The sequence below is a fragment of the Rhinatrema bivittatum genome, chromosome 9 (assembly GCF_901001135.1).
Source record: "Rhinatrema bivittatum chromosome 9, aRhiBiv1.1, whole genome shotgun sequence".
Taxonomy (NCBI): domain Eukaryota; kingdom Metazoa; phylum Chordata; class Amphibia; order Gymnophiona; family Rhinatrematidae; genus Rhinatrema; species Rhinatrema bivittatum.
This window is the reverse complement of record NC_042623.1, coordinates 259551398-259572867: the sequence shown is the minus strand read 5'-3', so window position 1 is coordinate 259572867 and position 21470 is coordinate 259551398. Positions and strand designations below refer to the sequence as shown.

The 21470-nt window shown below is 41.3% G+C and overlaps 1 protein-coding gene across 1 annotated transcript in view; it reads right to left on the bottom strand.

The window, feature by feature from the left end:
• SI (sucrase-isomaltase) overlaps window positions 1-21470 on the bottom strand; it is a 350476-nt gene that overhangs the window by 56961 nt on the left and 272045 nt on the right. Inside the window, 3 exon segments of the mRNA XM_029616444.1 lie at window positions 1569-1702; window positions 11864-12002; window positions 16919-17006. Of these exon segments, the coding sequence (XP_029472304.1) occupies window positions 1569-1702; window positions 11864-12002; window positions 16919-17006 (361 nt within the window).

The following is a 21470-nucleotide window of genomic DNA, read 5'->3' as shown; positions in this document are numbered from 1 at the left end:
TCACCTTATGGATACCCTTTAAAATTGGGTCCCAATCTGGAAGTTTTTTGACCTTACCTTCTGAAAGCCTTACGTGAACTAAAGTGACCTGAGATATTAGCGTCCTTGTGAAATAATCTAATGAATTCCTCTTTATCCCCCCCAGAACATAATTTCCCCTTCTTGTTCTCAAGAAAGGAGTATTTACTTAAGTTATAGTAATTACATCTGAATCATCTGCAATAATTTTCCTCCTTTTATGCTCGCTTTAATCATATCCTCTGACAACGAATTTCAGAGCTTAAGAGCTTAATTTTGCTTTGAGTGAGAGAGAATTTTCTCTGATTTGTTTTGAATTTTCTATTTACTAACTCATGGAGTGTCCCCTATTCTTTATATTTTTTGAAAGAGTAAATAACTGATTTATATTTACCCAGTCTATTCCACTCATGATTTTATAGACTCATATCATATACCACCTCAGCAGTCTCTTCTCTAAACAAAACATCTGTAACCTCTTTAGCATTTTCTCATAGGGGAGCCATTCCATCTCTTTTATCATTAAATTTAATCAACTTACTCATTGTTCCCTTTTTTCAGATCATTTATAAATATATTAAAAAGTACTAGTCCCAGTACATATCCCTGAGGAACTGTACATAGCCTCTGGGATCCTGTTTACCCTTCTCCACTGAGAAAACTGATTATTTAGTCCTACTCTGTTTTCTATCTTTTAAACAGTTTGCAATCCACAATAAGACATTGCTTCCTATTTCATGACATTTTAATTTTCTCAGGAGTCTCGCATGGGGCACTTTATCAAACACCTTCTGAAAACCCAAATACACTGCATCTATCAGCTCATCATTATTCACATGTTTATTAATCCCTTCAAAAAATGTAGCAAATTGGTGAGGCAAGATATCCCTTGTGTAAATCCAACCTGGCTTTATCCCATTTAACCATATCTTTCTATATGTTCTGTAATTTTGTTGTTTACAATAGTTTCCATGATTTTTTCCAGCAATGAAGTCAGACTCACTGGTCTAGAATTTCCTGGATCATTCCTGGAGCCCTTTTTAAAAATTGGGTTTACATTGGACACCCTTCAGGCACAGCAGACAAACCTATCTATAGGTTATAAATTAAGAGTAACAGATCTGCAATTTCATTTTTGAGTTTTTTCAGAGCTTTGGGGTGCATACCATCTGGTCCAAGTAATTGACTACTCTTTAGTTTGTCATTCTGCCTTATTACATCTTCCAGCTTCAGTGCGATTTGTTTCAATTCTTCTGAATCATCACCATTGACTGATACGGGTATCTCTACAACATCCTCATCAGTAGACATCGAAGAAAAGAATTCATTCAGTCTTTCCACAATGGCCTTATCTTCCCTAAAGGCCTTTTTAACCTCTCAATCATCTAACGATCCAATTGACTCCCTCACAAGCTTCTTGCTTCAGATATATTTTAAAATGTTTTTATTATGATTTTTTTGCCTCTAAGGCCAACTTCTTTTCAAACGTCAGCTACTCATATGAAAGCTACAGCTGATATATGTTATGTTGAGAATAAACTCTCTCTTACCAATAATAGATTTAAAAAGTTGGTCCCAAGCAGAAGTATTATCACCAAGCCAATGTCCTGCCCATTTTCCACTGGATGGATATGTTGAACGAGTAATAATGACTCCTCGCTCTCCTGTTACATTGAGTAAGGCACTGGAATTCATAAAGATAAGCAAGTTAGGTGACCATGCTCTAAAACCAAATTCTGTGCATAGTATTGTACAATTTTCTTTATTTGAAAGATTCATAAATATAATTCTTCATGGTAAACACAATATTTGACAATTTGATTGTTCAAGACCATTATGTCAAAAGACTTATCACAAATTGTGACTTGCTATGGGAGATGGATCCATTACTTTCAACTGAGCTGTCGTGGGTTTCAATGTGAACTAGTGATACTGGGGCAATTGTCTAAAATCTAGGCTATCTAATCACCAAGCAACTCACAAAAGATTGACCCTGTGCAGCTCTATGTGAAAAGAACCCTCGGCACCTACAATCACTTCTTTCCTACACATGTGGTACCCAACATTATAAAAACAATACCCTCCTCTGAGTCTTTGATGGTGCCCTTCCACCCTCCCAGTATGAAAAAGACAGTTCATCAAGTCTTCAGTGCTGCATCTCCCATCGAGTGTGAAAAACACAGCACCTTAGCATCTGATGCCCCTCCAAGCCCACCAAACTGAACACCAATGACCTACAGACTACCTCTATCACTCCAGAATAAGTTCTTATGATTTCAGATAGTCTTCTCTTAATGAACAGGTGGGACACATTACCCTTTATGCTGACACTGCAGCTCATTGCTAAACTGCACCACCAACTAATGCTTCAGCAATTCATGGTGAAGTCAATGAGCCATGGTGCCATCAGGTGTGTTCTGCTAGTGAGAAAAGGACTCTTTAGAATCAAAAGTACTGATTACAAACAAGATTAACCCTACCACCTCTAAATTAGATTCCTGTCATTTTAATAAACAGTTTGGAGCTGATTTATTATCTCGCTTGTGGAATATTATCAACACTTCTAAAGAAGAGGGAGCAGTATCAGCATCCTTGAAACATTATCATTAGACCTATTTTAAAAAATAAGACTCTAGACAGAAAACAGTGTGATAATTATAGACCAGTGACTAATTTGCCACTATTAGCAAAGAAATTGGAAACTCTCAAATCATCGCTTCCTTAAAAGATACATGGGGCCTTGATTATTACCAATCTGATCTTTGGAAAGTCCATAGCACAGAGTAGCTGCTCGTGACTCTATAGGATAAAGTGTTGTGCCACCTAAATCAGGGATAGTGGTTTAATTACTGTTAGATTTATCTTCAGTTTTTGATTTAGTAAACTATTGGCTTTTGGAAGATAGATAAACAGTTGAAGGGATTAGAGGCTTGGCACTAAAATGAATAATATCTTTTCTAACAGGCAGTCATAAGCTGGTAGAGGTAACTAGTAAAGTGTCTGTACCTAGACACCTAAACGTTGGTGTATTCCAAGGGCCATCTCTTTCAGCCCTCTTGTTCAGTATAAATTTACATCCACTTCGGGAAAACATTGTAAATTTGGAACTCAAGGGTATTATTTTGCTGATGATAAACTGATATACAGCTTATAATTTCAAAGCATAATAGCTGGGAAGCCACGATAAAAACATTTCATACATGTTTAAATAAGATCTTAGCATAGTTGCTAGTAATTAAACTCAAAATCAGTAACTCAAAAAGAAAGATCTTAAGCTTCAGAAATATTGATTTTATAGGGAAATTTCCTATTCTGAAGATCAATAATGTCAGTTGTATTCCAAAAGAAAAGAAACTGGAGGTGCATTATTTAATTTAAAGAGCATATTATGCTTACATTAAGGAAGACCTTCTATAAATTGTAACTAGTGCAGGGATTGTGTTCCTATCTGGATCAGAAGGTATTACAAACAGTGATTCTCTTCCTGGTTATATCCCAGTTAAACTAATGAGGTGCTGGTAGATTTCCCAACAAAATAACTGCACAAGCTAGAACTGGTGAAAACTATTGCAGCAAGGATCTTGTTGTGAAAATATAACAGGGAGAGAGCCACTCCAATGCTCAAGATCTTGCACCAGTTGATATAACTAAACAAATCAAAATTAAAGAGCTTAGGGGTAGATTTTTAAAATTATGCGCGGGTGTAGATTTGTTCGCACAACCTGGCGCGAACAAATCTACGCCCGATTTTATAACATGCGCGGGCTGCCGCATGTAACAGGAATTATCCAAGGCACCATTAGAGGAGCAAACTAAATACAATGGCAAGAACAGCCCAAAGTGTAAATTCTGGGTACAGCAGCAAGGCTGAGTAGAAGAAAGACCCCCTAAGGTGTAAGATACAGGATACAGCAGCAAGGGATAGTGGCATGCAATGCATCTGACTTCATGTTGAAGCACTTTCCACTTATCAGATTTAGTATTAGAGAATGATCTGTCATCAGTATCACTTTTGTTAACATAAGCTTTTGAGGTAACTGTATGGAATCACATGGCTTACTGCAGACAATCTTTACAATACTTTAAATGGCCCTCTATCTATCTAATTACAACCCCCCCCCCTCCTCACAAATTAACTAATTTATTTCCACACACTGAAAATTTACATTTATTTTATAGCATATTCTAAAAATTGTTACAAATAATAATTTGCATAACATCAAATTGGAAACCATACACATAATCATAGAAAATTTCTTCAAAGGCTAGAATCACAATATAAATACTAATAGCAGGATACGACTGCAGGCGCTCAATCTTAATATATCTCGTTATACTCAGTGAATGAAATTTAGAAATAAACAAAGTATTGTAAATCCAGAAATTGAAGTATTATTCTGTTGCAGATGGTAACCACAGCAGGCAGTGTTGAATGTCTCATTAAAAACAAGGAGAAATCCTCTGTAATGAAAGCAGCGTTGAGATCAGAAAATGCAGAGATGCCAGTATTCAGAGAACCCTGACAAAGGCATTTGTGTTTCGCCCAACGAGGCTTCATCAGGGGGTATATATTATAACAACAGAATTTCTACAGAAAATATATAATAAGGAAACCAACCTAAAATCCCAAAAATGTTTTTACGAGATCCATGCTAAACAGGTAAAATGTGATTACTCACTCACGGCATCTACTTATAGAAATTATTAAATCCCACAGCCAGAATGAATAATATGAACATTCTCAAAAAATAAGTTATATCAGTATTATCTAAAAAAGATAAATAAAAAACATAAGTATTTAGACACATAGGGGTAGATTTCTAAAGATACGCGCACGCGTCCATGCGCTCCCAGGACCCAGCGCGCGCACATGGATGCATGAGTTTTATAATACGTGCGCATGGTTGCGCGCGTTATAAAATACGAGTGGCACACATGCATGTGCATGCAGCGCTCGCAAGGGGGATAGATAATTGCAATTTCCATGCAGCATCGCATCAAGGCCTTCCCTTGTTCCCTCCCAGTCCGCTCCAATTAAGGAGCAGACTGGGAGGCAACTTTCCCACCCCTACCCTAACCTCCCTTACCCTTCCCCTCGCCTCCCCACCCTTAAAACCCTCTCTTACCTTTCTATTTTTTTTGTTTTGTTGTTTATTGCTCCAACGGAGCAGTAGCAACTTGCGCGCGCCAGGATGCCCTTCCCTGGTACAGAGGCAAATGGCCACTGTACTGGCTGCCTACAGCCCCACCCCTCCCTGCCCCCCAGATCACCCCTTTATCTGGGTCTGGCACTTTGCCGTGTAATGTGGGTTACACGCGTGGCCAGGCCCCTTTGAAGATGCGTGCGACATGCACAAGGCCCAGCCACATGCATAACCCACATTACACGGCAAAGTGCCGGACCCTGATAAAGGGGTGATCTGGGGGGAGGGAGGGGTGGGGCTGTAGGCAGCCAGTACAGTGGCCATTTGCCTCTGTACCAGGGAAGGGCATCCTGGCGCGTGCAAGTTGCTACTGCTCCATTGGAGCAGTAAACAACAAAACAAAACAAAAAAATAGAAAGTTTTTTGCACTTGAGGGGGATTTAAAATGTGTTTGATATTTTTTAAGGGATAATGAAGTAAAAGAAAGTTACTGGAATGGAGCTGACCTAAGCCTTTCTCTCACTGCCACAATACGTGGGAACCTAAAATGAGGCTAACGGTGCTCAAACAGCTAGGGGCAGATTTTAAAAGGGTTACGCGTGTATATTACGTGCGTAACCCCCAAAACCATCTCCTGCACATGCCGAGCCTATTTTGCATAGGCCCGGTGATGCACGCAAGCCCCGGGACGCGTCTAAGTCCCGTTGTTTGAAAAAAATGGGCAGGGGCGGGGTTGGTCCGGGGCTGAGCAGGGGCATGGCCGGAGCCTTCAGGCACAGCAGCCATTTGCCTCTGTGCCCATGATCGTGGGCCGGCGCGCGCAACCTACGCCTGCCCGGAGGCAGGCGCAACTAATAAAATAAAGGTAGGGGGGATTTAGGTGAGCTAGGGGGTGGGTCAGATAGGGGAAGGTGGGGCCCGAAGGAAAGTTCCCTCCTAGGCCGCTCCGATTTTGGAGCGGCTCGGAGGGAACGGGGAAACCATTGGGGCTCCTCTAGGGCTCGGCGTGTACAAGTGTGCACCCCCTTGCATGCGCCGACCCCGGATTTTATAACATGCGTGCGCGGCTGCGCACGCATGTTATAAAATCAGGCATAGATTTGTGCGCGCCGGTTGCAGCATACTTTGCAGAAACATTTTCATTTGACATAGTCAGAACTGTGTTGTATGCTCCACTGTTCTACAGATTCAAAGTTTTTGATATCTTGATCTTAAGTTTGATTTTCAACTCCATGGCCATGTTATAAAATGGGGCGTAGATTTGTGCACGCTGGGTTGCACGCACAAATCTACGCCCACGTGTAAGTTTTAAAATCTGGCCCTTAATTTTTTGTTTTTTGCCTATTTTTTCACTAGTATATATATATTTTAATTTTCAAAATGCAATTAAGAATTTTAAAATGATTAAATTTTCCAAGGCAATTTTCCAAGCTCTTATTACATTTCCTACTTGAAACTGAATTTACTGCTGGGTCTAATTTTGCTTTCTTTTGTGAAATTTACTTTCTGATTGAAACTTTAGTCATAATCAAAACATGGCAATAGTCTCTCATCAGTATGGATTTCTTGGTAATTTGTGAGATTTGCTTTATTAAGAGAGATGTTCCCATATTCTGCAGCTGAACACTGTTTCATCCCTTTCTTTATTTTCTGAGGTTGTATTAGTTCTTTCTTCCTACTGAAACCTTTCCCACATTCAGAACATGCAAAAGATGTCTCCTTTGCATTTTTTATGTTGTGTCTGTATTTATTCTTTCTGACTGAGGGCTATGCTAAAGTCTGTTTATGTATATTTTTTGCCTTATCAGATCTCTTAAGGGCTGATGCCCTGCTGATGAGGACACAGAATGATTTAAACTGAGGCAGCCTCAGCCCAGTTGTTAGACTAGAATGTGGCCTTGCCCATAATGATCTGGATTTGTCCTTGGGAGGCACAAAAGTGGCTCCCAGGAAAGGCCCCATATTTAGGCACCTAGACAATTGAGGGGTGCAGGGAGCTGCAAGATCCCTAAGGTGGTCTATCTGGAGCAAGGCAGCGAGACAGAGTGGCAACTATTGTTACTAGTTAGAGCCTGCCTGCACCTGTTGTTTACTCAGCCCAGCCATAGACTTGAATGGGAAACACAAACAAACGAGACAATTTTTGTTTCATTTGTGGGTCCTCTCCATTCATTTTGAGGGTCCAGAAAATGAGACAAAAATGGACTCATTGGTTACATTATACCCATTCATTTCAAACAAATATACATCCTGAATATTTAATTTTTATTGGCATGTTTGTCTCTGTGTATTTGTGAATGTATGGCACTAATATGTGTGTATCAACTTATGGTAACTTCTCTGTAAACCCAATTATTCAGATTGTATGCATATTATAAAATAAATAAAATATTTTGCATTGCTTTGAGTAGGGATAAACTTTGTATAAATGATATTAAATTAAATTAATTTTCCACAGGATTTAAAGGTAGGAGAGATCCAGAGGCATTGAAGCTGATGTCAATGATTTGGGAGGTGCATTGGATGTTCAGGAGGGTGGGTTTCCTTTTTCATATCAGATGAATGAGATAGAGAGCAAGAGAGAGAGCAGCACTAGAGGCCTGAGAGACACATTGGTGAAACAGGAAAAAATGAGGGGAACACTGGCACTAGGCACAGGGTTTGCTGGCTAGTTTTAAACCAATGATCCTTAAGCTACAAGGGCCACTGGTATAAATGTTTATGCAAACTTTGCATCTTCTTTTTGTGTGGTGTGAATATGGGTGGGAAAGTGTGCAAGAGAATTTGAAAATCAAATCTGTGAGTGTATGTTTCCTTTCCCAACCTAAGCCTGCCCCCTTCAAGAACTTTTTTGATGTGGCTAAATCTATCTGACTTATGAATCTGGAAGCTATATTAAGCCACTAAGGGTACTGGTAAATTTCAGCCCACAGAATTTATCTGGTTAACTCCTTAGTTACCACACTCGATCACTTCCATTGTGATCTAGTAGGAAATTGAATCTGGCTGCATTAAAATGAATTAACGTGGGTAAGTGGGCCATTTGAAAATTGAACTACTCAATAAGGCTGATGCAATATCGGTGCGTGGAAAATGGGAGCTTATGTTTGATCGCTCTCCTAATGCATGCCGACGGACCTCTCCGGAGTGCTTGATTTAATATTTAAATCAGCTGCTGCAGTAAAAAGGAGGTGCTAGGGGAAGTTATGTGCCCCCAGCACCTCCTTGGCAGCGGGTGTCCAGGAGAAGTGGCTGTCAGAGGGTTAGAAAAATGGACACTTAATTTTATGAGCGTCCATCTTCCTAACCTGTGCACAGCCATGGATTAGAAAAAGGTACCCTTTTAACTGAGCGTCCCTTTTGCCAACCTGACTGCTGGCACTCTTTGTTTTTTTATTTTGTTTTTCAACTTAATTTCACCGATATTAAGTCAGAGGAAGAACAGAAAAGCAGTATTTTCTGCTTTTCTGTCAATTTTTTGGGTAAAAATATGCATGTTGGGCCCACATCTTTTTTTGGATCAGGGAAATAGCTAATAGCCTCATCAACATGAATTTATATATCATGAGCGCTATTACCTTTGCAGGGGGCGGTGTGGCTGCACATTTTGGATACACTAATCCCATAGGGGCAGATTTTAAATCAAACGTGTGCAGGGTACATTTGTGCACGCTACCTGGCACGCACAAATGTGCACCCAATTTTATGACATGCACGCACTGCCGCGCGCATGTTATAAAATCCAGGGTTGGCGCGTGTAAGGGGGTGCACACTTATGCTCCTTGAGTGAGCCGAGCCCAAGGGGAGCCCCGATGGCCTTCCCCGTTCCCTCCAAGGGAACTTTTTTTTAGCTCCCCCCCCCATCTTTCCCCCCCTTCCCCTATCTAACCCACCCCCCAGCCCTACCTAAATTCCCCCCCTACCTTGTTTCGGCGAGTTACGCCTGCCTCTGGCAGGTGTCATTCGCACGCGCCGGCAAGCTGCCGGCGCGTGAACCTCCGGCACAGGTCTGTGCTGGAGGGAACGCCCCCGGACCGCTGCCCCGCCCCCGGCCCCACTCCTGGACTTCCCATTTTTGAAAGCCCCGGGACATACGTGCGTCCCGGGGCTTGCGCGTGCAGCCGAGCCTATGCAAAATAGGCTCAGCGCACGCAGGGGTAGGTTTTCGGGGGTTACACGTGTATATTACGTGCGTAACCCTTTGAAAGTCTACCCCTTAGAGCATAAGAGCCTGTGGACGTGTGTCCAAAATGCATGTCCAACAACGGATTGACCAGTGCACTCAGCTGAGTGCACTGTATTGCAGCAGCCTGAAGGTGGGTTAGAGTACACTAGTACACTCTCTGGTTCATAGCAAGCATAGCTGCCCACACCAGGTGGGAAATCTCGTGCGGGGGATTTCATTTTGATATTCCCATCCTGACTTTGTGGGTACTTTGTACCTGCTGTTCAGCAGGTGGAAAATCTTTGAGTACATTTGTACCCGAAGTCCCCGCCGGCTAACATTTTTTAAGTGGAGTTTTCCTTTGAAAATGTGCTTGTTTTCTACCCAAGGAACTCTAACTCCCCTCCCCCCCAGGTCTCTTATACTGCCCCCTATATGTACAGCAGCTACTTGGACTTACCCCAAGGTTAAGGAATAAAATGAAGATCTTTAAACTTCCTAAACAAATAAGTGGAAAGATTTATTATTTTCAGTTGGTTAATATTTAAGTATAAAGAATATTTTTTGAAGCTGTAGCTTTCATTAGAGTCTTCTCTGCCGTGGAGACAGGATTTTAGAAAAGAAGATGCCAATATTATTAATTCATATTATCTGGATGCAATGATATCTTTGTCTTCAGTTTTCAATTATTATCTGCTGACAATATTCAAATCATACTTTGATTTGGCTGACAGCATGAGAATCAAATTTGCTTTATTGCCCTGTCAGCACTTGTGCGAGTGCCTTGATTGACGGTGACACTTTGGTGCCCTGCCAAACATAACTTTCACTCGGCTCAAAAAATTCCAGTGGCCTTGATATTATCTTTTTTTATGGTAATTTCAAAGTTAGGAAGGGCTTTGAGGTCATTAAGATCCATAGACAAATGCCTTTCTTTGCTTGCTCATTGAATTGGTAATGAAACAATGTACATATATTATCATTAGCTCTTACATTATCCAAAATAGAATGGAATATTACTCAGTAGGGAATTAAAGTATAATAAAGTTCATGACATAACTGAGATAGTAAATTAATGGTACGAAAAGCTTACATGCACTCTTTTCCTAAAAAAAAATGTTCCTCATTTCCCTACTCAATTTCCACAGTACTAATCTGAGTTTTAAAGCAGAAATAAGCTTACAGGACCAAGTATTTAAATATTATACACACGCAACATAAGCAAAAGCCTGAAGCAAATCTGTAGTATAATTAAAACTGTCCAATTATACCTTGAGGCATAAAGTATTTGATATTTTAATGACTTTGATTACTTGAGGGTTACTGTTTGGTAATTACTGTTTAATGACTAAAAAGTTTGCTGAAAATACCTTGGGGAGTGGTGATGGTGTGTGTGTGTGGTTGTGGAGAGTGTGGTTGTAAATGAGTGTCAGGAAATATCATGTTATAAAGAAGTAATCTGATTTGTAGTAGTGTCACCTTAAAATGGACTCAGTGGGCATTTCAAAAGATTTTCTCTAGCAAAAATTCATTCTTTTATGTTTAAATTTGTTGGACAGAAAAAATATTTGATGGCATGTCATTAATTCAAGCTACAATGTATATAACAACATAACCAAGTCACATCAGTAAGCAACATCACAACCATAAGCCCAAGGCTATTAAACCTATTTACAATTTACAGCTCAGTCAGACATGCACTTTTTGGCCCTCCAACTCATCTCCAAACTGTCACATCTCTGATGTACCTCTTTCCCTGTCATCCCACTATAATTTGCACAAACAATGGAGCTTGACAGAGGATATTTTATGTTGGAAATGCATGATCATAGATAATTTTTAAAATAATATTTCAGTCAACTCAGACAATAAAATTTTGCACCCTATGTTCCCGAAGAAGTGCTCACGTCGTTATCCTCTCATTTAATTAAATTCTGCTATGCTGATTCCAGAGGAGATTAATCTCACCTGAATGGCTTTATCATAGGTACCTAACCCCGCCAATGAAATGACCATCAGAAGACATTCCTGAATAACTTCTGCTCTTCTCAGGTGCAAACCAGTGCCTATACCACCCAAGGATAAAGGAGGTCCTACTCTGTTGAATTAACATTTCTACTACTGGAAAAAGGGGAAGATATGGCAAGATTCCATTCTGACTGTAGAAACGAAAGTATAAATAAGCCTACCTTCCAACTAAAGCTAGCAGCCAACCTAACTGTTGTCATTGAGGGAAAGAAAAAATCCCCATCTCAGTCAATGAGAATCCTGGAACCTTCACCACTTGCTTTAGGCTTCACCTTTGAACCTCATCATAATGCCCCAGATCACCTGTTGCTATACTGTGATGAAATACAAAAAACTATTGTTTCTGAATTATTTCTTACAAATGAATTTTCAATGGAAAATGTAATATAGCATGCTATTGTAGCAATTTTCAAAATCCTATTTACCTGAGTGAAGATGCAATCATTTAATAGCTATGAAACTATCATAAGTACCCAAAATGCTGTAAAGGGGAAGATAGACCACTTACTCATATGTTGGTTTTGTGTGTGACCATCCATATAGATTATGCACATCATAGTGTCTAACTGGTTTTCCATTTGGCAGGATCTGTTGGCTTTCCATACACAAGGTCTTGTGACTTAAACCCAGATGTCTTGATTCCAATGCTAATAAAAATGAGATTTAATTTAAACTACCAAATCCAGAGGAAATTAATAAATGACTCATCATGTAGCATATACTTTTTAGCACAATACTTTTTACTCTATTGAAGTCTTTCCCACATATTTCTGAACCAAGATGTAGCAATCTAGGTACTTTCAGAATACTCAGCATTGTCCAAGCCTGTTTGCAGCTTTATGAGCCCATTGGGTATATGAAGAATTTCTGCATCAGACACACAAGTAATCTTCATCCAACGAAGTCAATTGGTCATCTAATTTGGTCATTTCAGTATGTTTAGTCTCTATTACACTTGGTAATGGTCTATAACAACTGCAAGATCCATCAATCAATGACAATTTCAAGACAAAAATGTGTTTAAAACCACACCTTAAGACAATAGCAAATTGTGGGCATGTTTGTTTCTCCAGACCTAGGACTGGTATCCATTAGCAGATTCTGTAACAGGGAATCCTCATGCCAGAGATGAATGAACAGTGCTGTCCACAAAAAGTCTATAGGAGGAATTTCCTAGCATGTCTACTCAGTGAAGCTGAGCATAATCCTGGGATTATCAGTGCTTTATGGTTTTGGGAAACCTGGAAAATGCATCTGCCTAATATAATTACATCAAATGCTGAAGCAAACAATGGGGCTATGCACAAACAATTTTTTTTATTTCATTCCATTCTTTCTTTGCTTCATTTATTGTTTGCTTTGTTTCATTCAGTTTATATGCAATGAAAGACAGAATAAACAAAAAAAATGAAATTAAAACCAAAAACAATTGTAATAGGATATTTTCTTGAGTTTTCCTATTTTTTTTTCTACAATGTGTCTGTTTAAGTAGCCATTTAAACCTGTGTCAATGATACTATTGCCTTCAGAACTATTGCTGGGATGTCACAGATTTCTGACAACTTTACACTGAAGACAATATATTATAGCAAGAGGTACGCAGCTGGCCAGATCCTCAAAGATGGACACCTAAGTTTACTTGAAAGGTTGTGAAAGTTTCAGAATCAAACCTCTTAATTAGTTGGTAGTTGGTCCTCAGTAGCAATAATGTAAAATATCTTCAATGTATAGAGTAGACAAGTTTGGCATCGGTCTCTTTTGTTACATGTTAGCTATTTAATGTATTGCATGCTTTTCAACAGAAATATATTTTAGTTTGAGTTTTCTGTCTCCCCCTAAAAATTATTTTGAATTACTCAATCTGGGGTCAACTCACTCATTTAAAAGCCATCAAGAAGGTGAGCAATATGGAATGGGCTTTCCCACTGGGATCTGTCAGACAATTCCTGGGCCGTCCACTGTCACAGAGGATGCTGGTCTCGATGGACCATTGACCTGATGGCTTAACATATTATATGACTCATTAAAATATACATACAGCTTATTATTCCTTGTCAAACCTGCAAAGTTTGACCAATAATGTCAGCAACTTCTTGTAGGAACAAAAAGAATCTGGCCAGCCTTGACAAGGTGGATTGCCATTACTAGAGGCTGCAGCCCTGCCCTTAAGCCATGGAGTGGTTCTGAACAATTTCCCTTTGGGCAAACTTGGAGAGCCTTCTGGAATGTTAAAACCTAGACTTGCAGTCCCACCCGTGAGGACTGAATTAGTCCTTAGGTTTCTATTGGAAACTTGAGGGCTAAGGGTTGGGCTCTGAGGACCAGATTGCTTTTTGAATCTGTGGAACTTGTTATATAGACCTTAAAGTGTGAGCCCAGGCATACTTGTACTGTCTGCTAAAAGCTGAACTACTAATAAAGCCTGTTTGCTGAATCCTAGACTGTAGTGGCTTGCTTGCAAGAGACTTTAATCTGACATATCTGGAATTGGGCAGAGGAAGCACACTAAGCATATTGAAGGGGTAATGTCACTGCTGTCTGAGGATAAGAAGCCAACATTCTTGTCAAAGCTTTCACAACTGCTCCTTATTTAAATATCTTCCTAAACATGTCTTCTGCATGGCTCCATAGAACTGAATGAGAAACAAGGCAATAACAAGGTAATTGTTGAAAATGTCATGTTGGAATCCCAAAACAGTGCTTTTAATCACTCAGTAAGTGTGAAGGGTAGCAGGTGAGTGAGCCCTTTGTGCTGCAGCATAGTTGAGACAGCCTCAAGGGCAAATCCGCGAGGCCTGTTCTGGCAGCTGCTGAATGCTAGGGATGTGCAGACCAAAAGTTTAAGTTCATAAGTCCATAAGTCGAAAGGGGGTCCCATTTGCAGTCAATATGGACATATGGAGAATTCCATAAGTTGAGTCTATGTCCATATGTGCAAATAAAAATTTAAACCCCTCACCCTCCTTAATCCCCCCCCCAAGACTTACCAAAACTCCCTGGTGGTCCAGCGGGGTCAGGACGCCATTCCTGAACTCCTTTGCAAGGAGCACGTGACATCGGCGTCACGTCGGAGTGATGTGGCATCACGTGATTCCCCTCGGGTTCGCTCCGGGACCCCTCGGGCCCAAAAGGAACTTTTGGCCAGCTTGGGGGGGTCAGGAGGCCCCCCCAAGCTGGCCAAAAGTGCCGTTTGGGTCCAACGAGGGGTCCGGGAGCGGAACCGCGATGGACCACGTGACGTTGGCGTCACGTCGGAGTGATGCGGACGTCACGTGATTCCCCACGCGTCCGCTCCCGGACCCTCACGGAACTTTTGGCCAGCTTGGGGAGTTTTGGTAAGTCTTGGGGGGGGGATTAAGGAGGGTGAGGGGTTTAAATTTTTATTTAGATCAACAATCGCGATTTCCAACGTATTCAACATAGCTATGTTGAATAAGTTGGAAATCCGATCGTTTACGCCTCATCATTTTTTTAAGTTAAAAAAAAAAAAAAGTTGCGTTTTCCATTTAAGTTCAAAACGAATGCACACCCCTACTGAATGTACCCTATAGTGGGACAGTCTGGATCTTCACCTTCACCAGTCGCCTCCCCTGCAGGTTGAGCCCTTGGGTTCTGACAGACAGCAGGACTTAGGCGGGTCCCTTGGGCAGTGTAGATAAGCAAATTCCTAAAGCACACCGGGGTCAGGGCAGGCGGCAGACTAAGGGGTAAATTTTAAAAGCCCGGCATGAGCCAAAACCGTGAGATACACGAATATGTTCAGCTGGAGTGCGCCGTGCAGATTTTAAAAGGCGACAGAGTCTGCGTGTATCTCCCAGTATGCACACAAATAAGAAGCTGAAAAAAAAGGGGTGGGGCATGGTCTGGGCAGGATCTGGGCACTCCGAGACTTTAACATGAAATGTTCGCAGAAGTATTTCCATCCACAAGCGTGCATCAGAGTCCCTTGGCATGTAAGTAATAAAATAAAAAGTTCTAGGCTTTTCAGCGGGGTTTTAAGAACTGGTGCTAACAAGGTAAAAGGGAGACTATTTAACTAGGCGGGTTAGGAAGTCCAATCCCTTACCTGGGCAAACTGGGAACAAACTGGGGAAACTGGTAATTGTACTGGCGCATGTCTACTAAAATCCTCCACTAATGCAGTAGAGGCAGCATTTGTGCACTTATATGCACATGCAGCCTATTTTATACCATGGGCATGTATGTAATAATATGGCCATGTCCTTTGGCGTAAGCCAGCATATGGGCATACATGTCCACCATGTGCCAGTATCAAAGTTACTGTCCCAGAGAGTCAGAGACAAGCCAAGGTTAGAGCAGGCAGCTAGCAAGAGTGATCAGGTCCATGCAAGAGGTCAAGATCCAGAGAGTCAAGCCAAGAGTGGACGAAGATCCACTGAAGACACTGGGCAAGACTGATAGGACATGGCAAGGCTGGACAAGGTGGGCTAGATGAGGAAAGCTAGAGAAGACAAAGCTGGAAGACAAAAACTGGACGAGAATCAGGAACACAGGAAGACTAGGAAACATGCACTAGGAAACATGCATGTTGCTGAGGTGAGGTAATGCTGCGCAGCACTTGCTTAAATAGGCCGGTCAGCCTGACATCATGCGCACACGCACGCACCTAAGGAGGTTCCGGGACAGAAGCAGCATGGCGGCATATGGGGCCATGCTTGGCAGCGTTGAGGAGACGGTGGTGTCCCAGTTGAGGGAGCTTGTTGACAGCATCCTTGACTGCTCTCAGAGGCATGAGGGTAAGAACAGTGGCTTGCAGGGGCCATCCCGCAAGCCATGTTCCTAACAGTAAGATTCAAAGCATTATGATTTACTTGCATGGAAGGTCAGCATGTGTGAGTCTATCACAAAATAACTTTTCTCATTCTTCATAATCGATGTGCAAGTCTTCTGCAAAGGAATAGTATTTTTCCTTTGGATGGAAAAGGAGACCCTTTCATTACACAAACCACTTAATATTCAACTCCTGAAGAGCTTTTGTGACTTCATAGTTGGACTTTATCCTACCCTAAGCATGACAGGAGAACAAAATTTGCACAGATTTGTGGGTGAATAACCCCTTGTGCACCACTTTGTGGGTTGAGCAGAATTATGGAATATTTATGATGGTTTTAACCCCTGCATACTCCAAATATCTTTTTTTCAAACCAATAGCGAGTATCTTTGTCAAGACCTGATGCCCTCCAAAATTGACTCATTTATGACAGTTTCTATTCACCTAAGGAAGGTTCAAATCTATATTGATAAACTGATCTTAATCAGCCTAATTCAGACTTTGGCCTGCACAGGTACTCTTTTGGTGCAGGGGCTTTTTTTTGTTTTGATAGAAAAGCATGAATTGTCAATTTATTATATACATACATTAAAATGTGTATTTCTGCACAATGTAGAATCTGTTGACATTAGATGAACTCTTGTGACATTTGCAAAATGTACTAAAATATGTGTGTGTGTGTGTCTGTATCTTTCCATTTAGAGCATTTCTGTGTCCAGTTTGATGCATTTAAATGAATGTTTGACACCAAAATATAATTAGCATCCTTACATGGCATATATGGAGGAAAGTTTAGCAATTTATTACTGCAGGTACCACCAACAGTTCCATGGACAAAACTTGATGGCTCATTCATGTCCTTTAAAGAAAAAAAGAGAGTGAGAGAGAGAGAGAAATATACACTGATCATGATCTAAAGATACTTAAGGAAAAGGTAGATGACTTGGGGAATACAATTGCAATATTCATTTTTAATACTTTCTATACACAGATCACTTTTGCATTGAGTTCAAAATACAAAAACTGAGAATCATCCAGTCTGCCCTATTTACTTCCTAGAGCAGTACCATAGATCCCAGTTGATCTCTGTCTATCACTTCACAATACAGCACAATTCATGCCAATATAATTCCTTCCCAACCATTATTTCCATCTGGGCTGTTTTAATTTCCCATTACTTTTGCTGCTGCAGCATGTTATTATAACACAGAATGCTTGGACCAATTGTAGACGACACGGTACGATATTCTAAAATGAAAACCATACTCGGTAGGATACCGTGTACATACTCAGAGATGCATAACACAGAATCCACAAATATAAATCTCAATAATTTTTATAGGCCCCCTCAGAATTTGAGGTGTGTTGTGTTCCAGAGCAGTTGATTATTAAGAATTAGCATTAAGCTTCATATATTCATCAAATAAATGTATTGCTGTATGAAAAAAAGGCAAAGTTATGCATCAAGATAAGTATTTTCTTCCTCTTATAATTTTCATTGTGCAGAAAGAAGTCTATAAAAAATGGAGCATGAGATTGATGGACTAATGATTATAATTGGAGAATAAGTGGCTTACGTTGTGGCTGTGTGCTTCAAAATATGATGGTCCAATTAAAAATTATTGAGGTTATTTATATCACTGGATTCTATGTGAGATATCTTAAAGCAGGGGTGCTCAAACAGGTCATATGTGCCCCCCAGCCAGTTGGATTTTCAGGATATCCCTAATGAATATGCATGAGATTTATTTGCATGCACTACCTCCTGTGTATATAAATATTTCTCATGCATATTCATTAAGGATATCCTGAAAACCTGAATGGTTAGGGAGAGGGCCATTGGACTGGTTTGAGTACCCCTGTGTTAAGGTACAGAATTTACCATAGTATTCACCTCCTCATCTCTCCAAATATAGGTGGTTTGATTATTGAGCAACAGGCAGACATTTTATTCTGATATTTTACTTCAGCTATCAAGAGGGATATTGCCATGATATTGTGCCCCTCCCCCAATTATATTGCAGCTGTGTCACCATGTTGTTTTGTCTCACAGTAAATTTCGAGAGGCAAAACAACATATCATGGGCTTTTAATGTACGATGGCAGCCCCCAGTGCACAAAAATTTATGAATGCAAATAACTTCATTTGTAGGGGTGTGAATCGTGTGATTGATCGTCTTAACAATCGATTTTGGCTGGGGGGGGAGGGAAATCTGATCGTTGTGTTTTGGTTTTTTTTTTTTTTTAAATCATTAAAAATCGTAAATCGGGGGAGGGCGGGAAAACCGGCACACCAAAAAAACCCTAAAACCTACCCCGAACCTTTAAAACAAATCCCCCACCCTCCCGAACCCCCCAAAATGTTTTAAATTACCTGGGGTCCAGTGGGGGGGTCCCGACGCGATCTCCCTCTCTCTGGCCACGGCTGCTTTAATAGAAATGGCGCCAGTGGCCCTTTGCCCTTATCATGTGACAGGGCAAAGGTAGCGCCGGCGCCATTTTGAAGATTGGCAATACGGCCCGCATGCAGGAGGTTGCTCCCGGACCCCCGCTGGACTTTTGGCAAGTCTTGTGGGGGTCAAGAGGCCCCCCCAAGCTGGCCAAAAGTCCCTGGGGGTCCAGCGGGGGTCCGGGGGTGATCTCCTGCACGCGTGATGTCGGGAGCCAGGAACCAAAATGGCGCCAGCGCTACCTTTGCCCTGTCACATGATAAGGGCAAAGGGCCACTGGCGCCATTTCTCTTAACTCAGCCGTGGCCAGAGAGAGGGAGATCGCGTCGGGACCCCCCCCACTGGACCCCAGGTAATTTAAAACATTTTGGGGGGGTTCGGGAGGGTGGGGGATTTGTTTTAAAGGTTCGGGGTGGGTTTTAGGGTTTTTTTGGTGTGCCGGTTTCCTGCGCCCTATTTAACGATACAATACAAATGCCCCTGACGATAAATCGGGGGCATTTATATTGTATCGTGCACTCTAACGATTTTGGATGATTTTAAAATGGCTGTTAATACATGGAATATACTATAGATTAGTACTTAAAAGTGAGATATCTCTAGCAATTTTCCTAAGGTGTACTCTGAGCTGCAAATAATCAGACTAAGTAGAATTGTGAGATTACTATCTCTGATATGATTATTTAAATAAGGTCATGTACCAATTAGTTATTGGAAAAATAAGAAGGTCAAAAGAGCCACAGATACAGACATTCTGTGGTCATTACAACACCTTCCACTAGAAATTAGGTGTTGGTCCCTTCTGATGTCAAGATACATTACTTCAGTGTTGATTTCACAACCTGGTGTTTCACCAAACCATTTCATTATTTGTTTGTTTTTTCTTCTCTTGTCCTATGCTTACCCCCATTTATGGGGTTTTAACTTATCTGATTGTAGATCTACATATATACAACATATAAGAAATTGTGTATCATTAGATGAATATAATGGAGGAAAACTAGCATTTAGAAAAAGTAGGACATTCTGCTAGAATGGAGGAGTAGCCTAGTAGTTAGTGCAGTGGGCTATGAGCCAGGTATGCTAAGGATCAAATCCTGCTGTGACTGTGGGTAATTTACTCTCTTTTGCCTCAGATACAAATTTATAGGAGATTTACTAAGCTGTGATATTGCACAATATCGTCAATGTATTCCTCCTTCCATAGAAGTAAACTTCTTTTCATGCATAAACATAAAATTGCCTAATACATGCAACACAACTTATGCATATGCATTCAAGGTAAATTAAATAACATGGCTGCCTTAGAAAAAAGTCATCCCATGATTTTATTGCGAAGGAGGCATAGTTATTTTTCTAAGGAAGCATCCAGATACTAGTGCAGGTCCCTGTTGCTCCCATGGGAAAATTGAAAGAGCCAAGCAGCCAGAAATACCGCCCCCCCCCCCCCCCCCCCCCCACACACACACAGAAATCTCGCAAATCATGCCCAGTGGTCTGTGGAGCCCCCCTCCCCATCACCAGCACCTGTAGAGATGCAGCAACCCTCAACAGAAAAAGTTTAAACTGTGTGGCAATGCGCCCCTTCCCTAACCTCTCCCCTGGTATCAATAAAGTACCACACAATTGTGGGAATTATAAGCTTTGCCAGCAAGCCATTTCATCAGGGTTTAAACACTAACTTCCCTTCTCCCTGACCTTTGCCTGAATAAAAGCATCACTTGTGCTTAAGCCTCTCTGCCTGGGAAAGGATAACCTGACTTCATGTATTTCTCTGGCTTATAATTAATCCTGATAGCCTGAAAGTAGGGCTGGGTGTTCCCTAGTCAGAGGCAGGACAAAGTCAGGAGGTATAGATTTCAGCAGCCAATGAGATGATCCGTGCACACCCCCTGAGCCAAAGCCAATAGTGTAGGGACTCGTCTGTTGCTATGGGGAAAGTAGCCAATCATGTGATGACACATCATCTGCCTTTGTATGAATGTACAATAAAGGAGGACTCTGAGGTGTGCTCAGGTCTCTTTTGCCTGCCTGCCTGCCATGAAAGCTGCCTGATGCGTCTTCATTACTGCTACACACAATGACTTCAACCCCACCCTTTAGAAGACCCCCCCCCCCCCCCCGCCCCAAACAGCAGCCTCCACCCTCTCTTCAGTTCAAGAGTCAACCATCCCTGGGAGTCTCGTGTCTCCATAAGCCCCTTCTTCACCCCCACCATACAAAACACACTTGATAGTCTGGGTGGGCACCACAACCCCCAACCACTTCCCCCCCCTACCTTTCTTAAAAGATCGGTGGTGGCTAGTGGCGGCCCAGAGTGCCCCCTTGTTCCGGGCCCGGTTGATGTCATTTTTCAAAATGGTGTCGACCCAACCCAGAGCAAGGGAGTACTCTGGACCCCCACTAGCCACCACCGACCTTTTAGAAAGGTGTGGGTCAGGTAGGGGTCTTAATGAACCTCCGGGCTTAATTTGAGGGAGAGTTATTTTAAGGCCTCGGGCCCTTTAATGCGATGGTGGTCCAGGACAAGGTGGGCTACCATCATGCCTTGTTTCAGCTCACGATCTTTGCCACACGTTGATCCTGTGATTTTAAAAAATTGTGTGCCAAGAATGATGTGATATTTTGTTAGGGATGGGCAAACTATTGTGGGATTGCCCCGCAATAATTTGCTCTTCCCGCAAGAAAATATTGTGGCTTAATAAATCGGACAGAAAAATACCTCAAGTACCTGAATGTAATCTGCTTTGAAGTGCCTGAAAAAGCAGAGTATAAATTAAACACATGATGCTTACCATGATGTTGTCAATGTGGATTCTATCGAGAGCTACATAATACAGCAATTACATCTTCTGAGCTGCATTAAAGTCCTT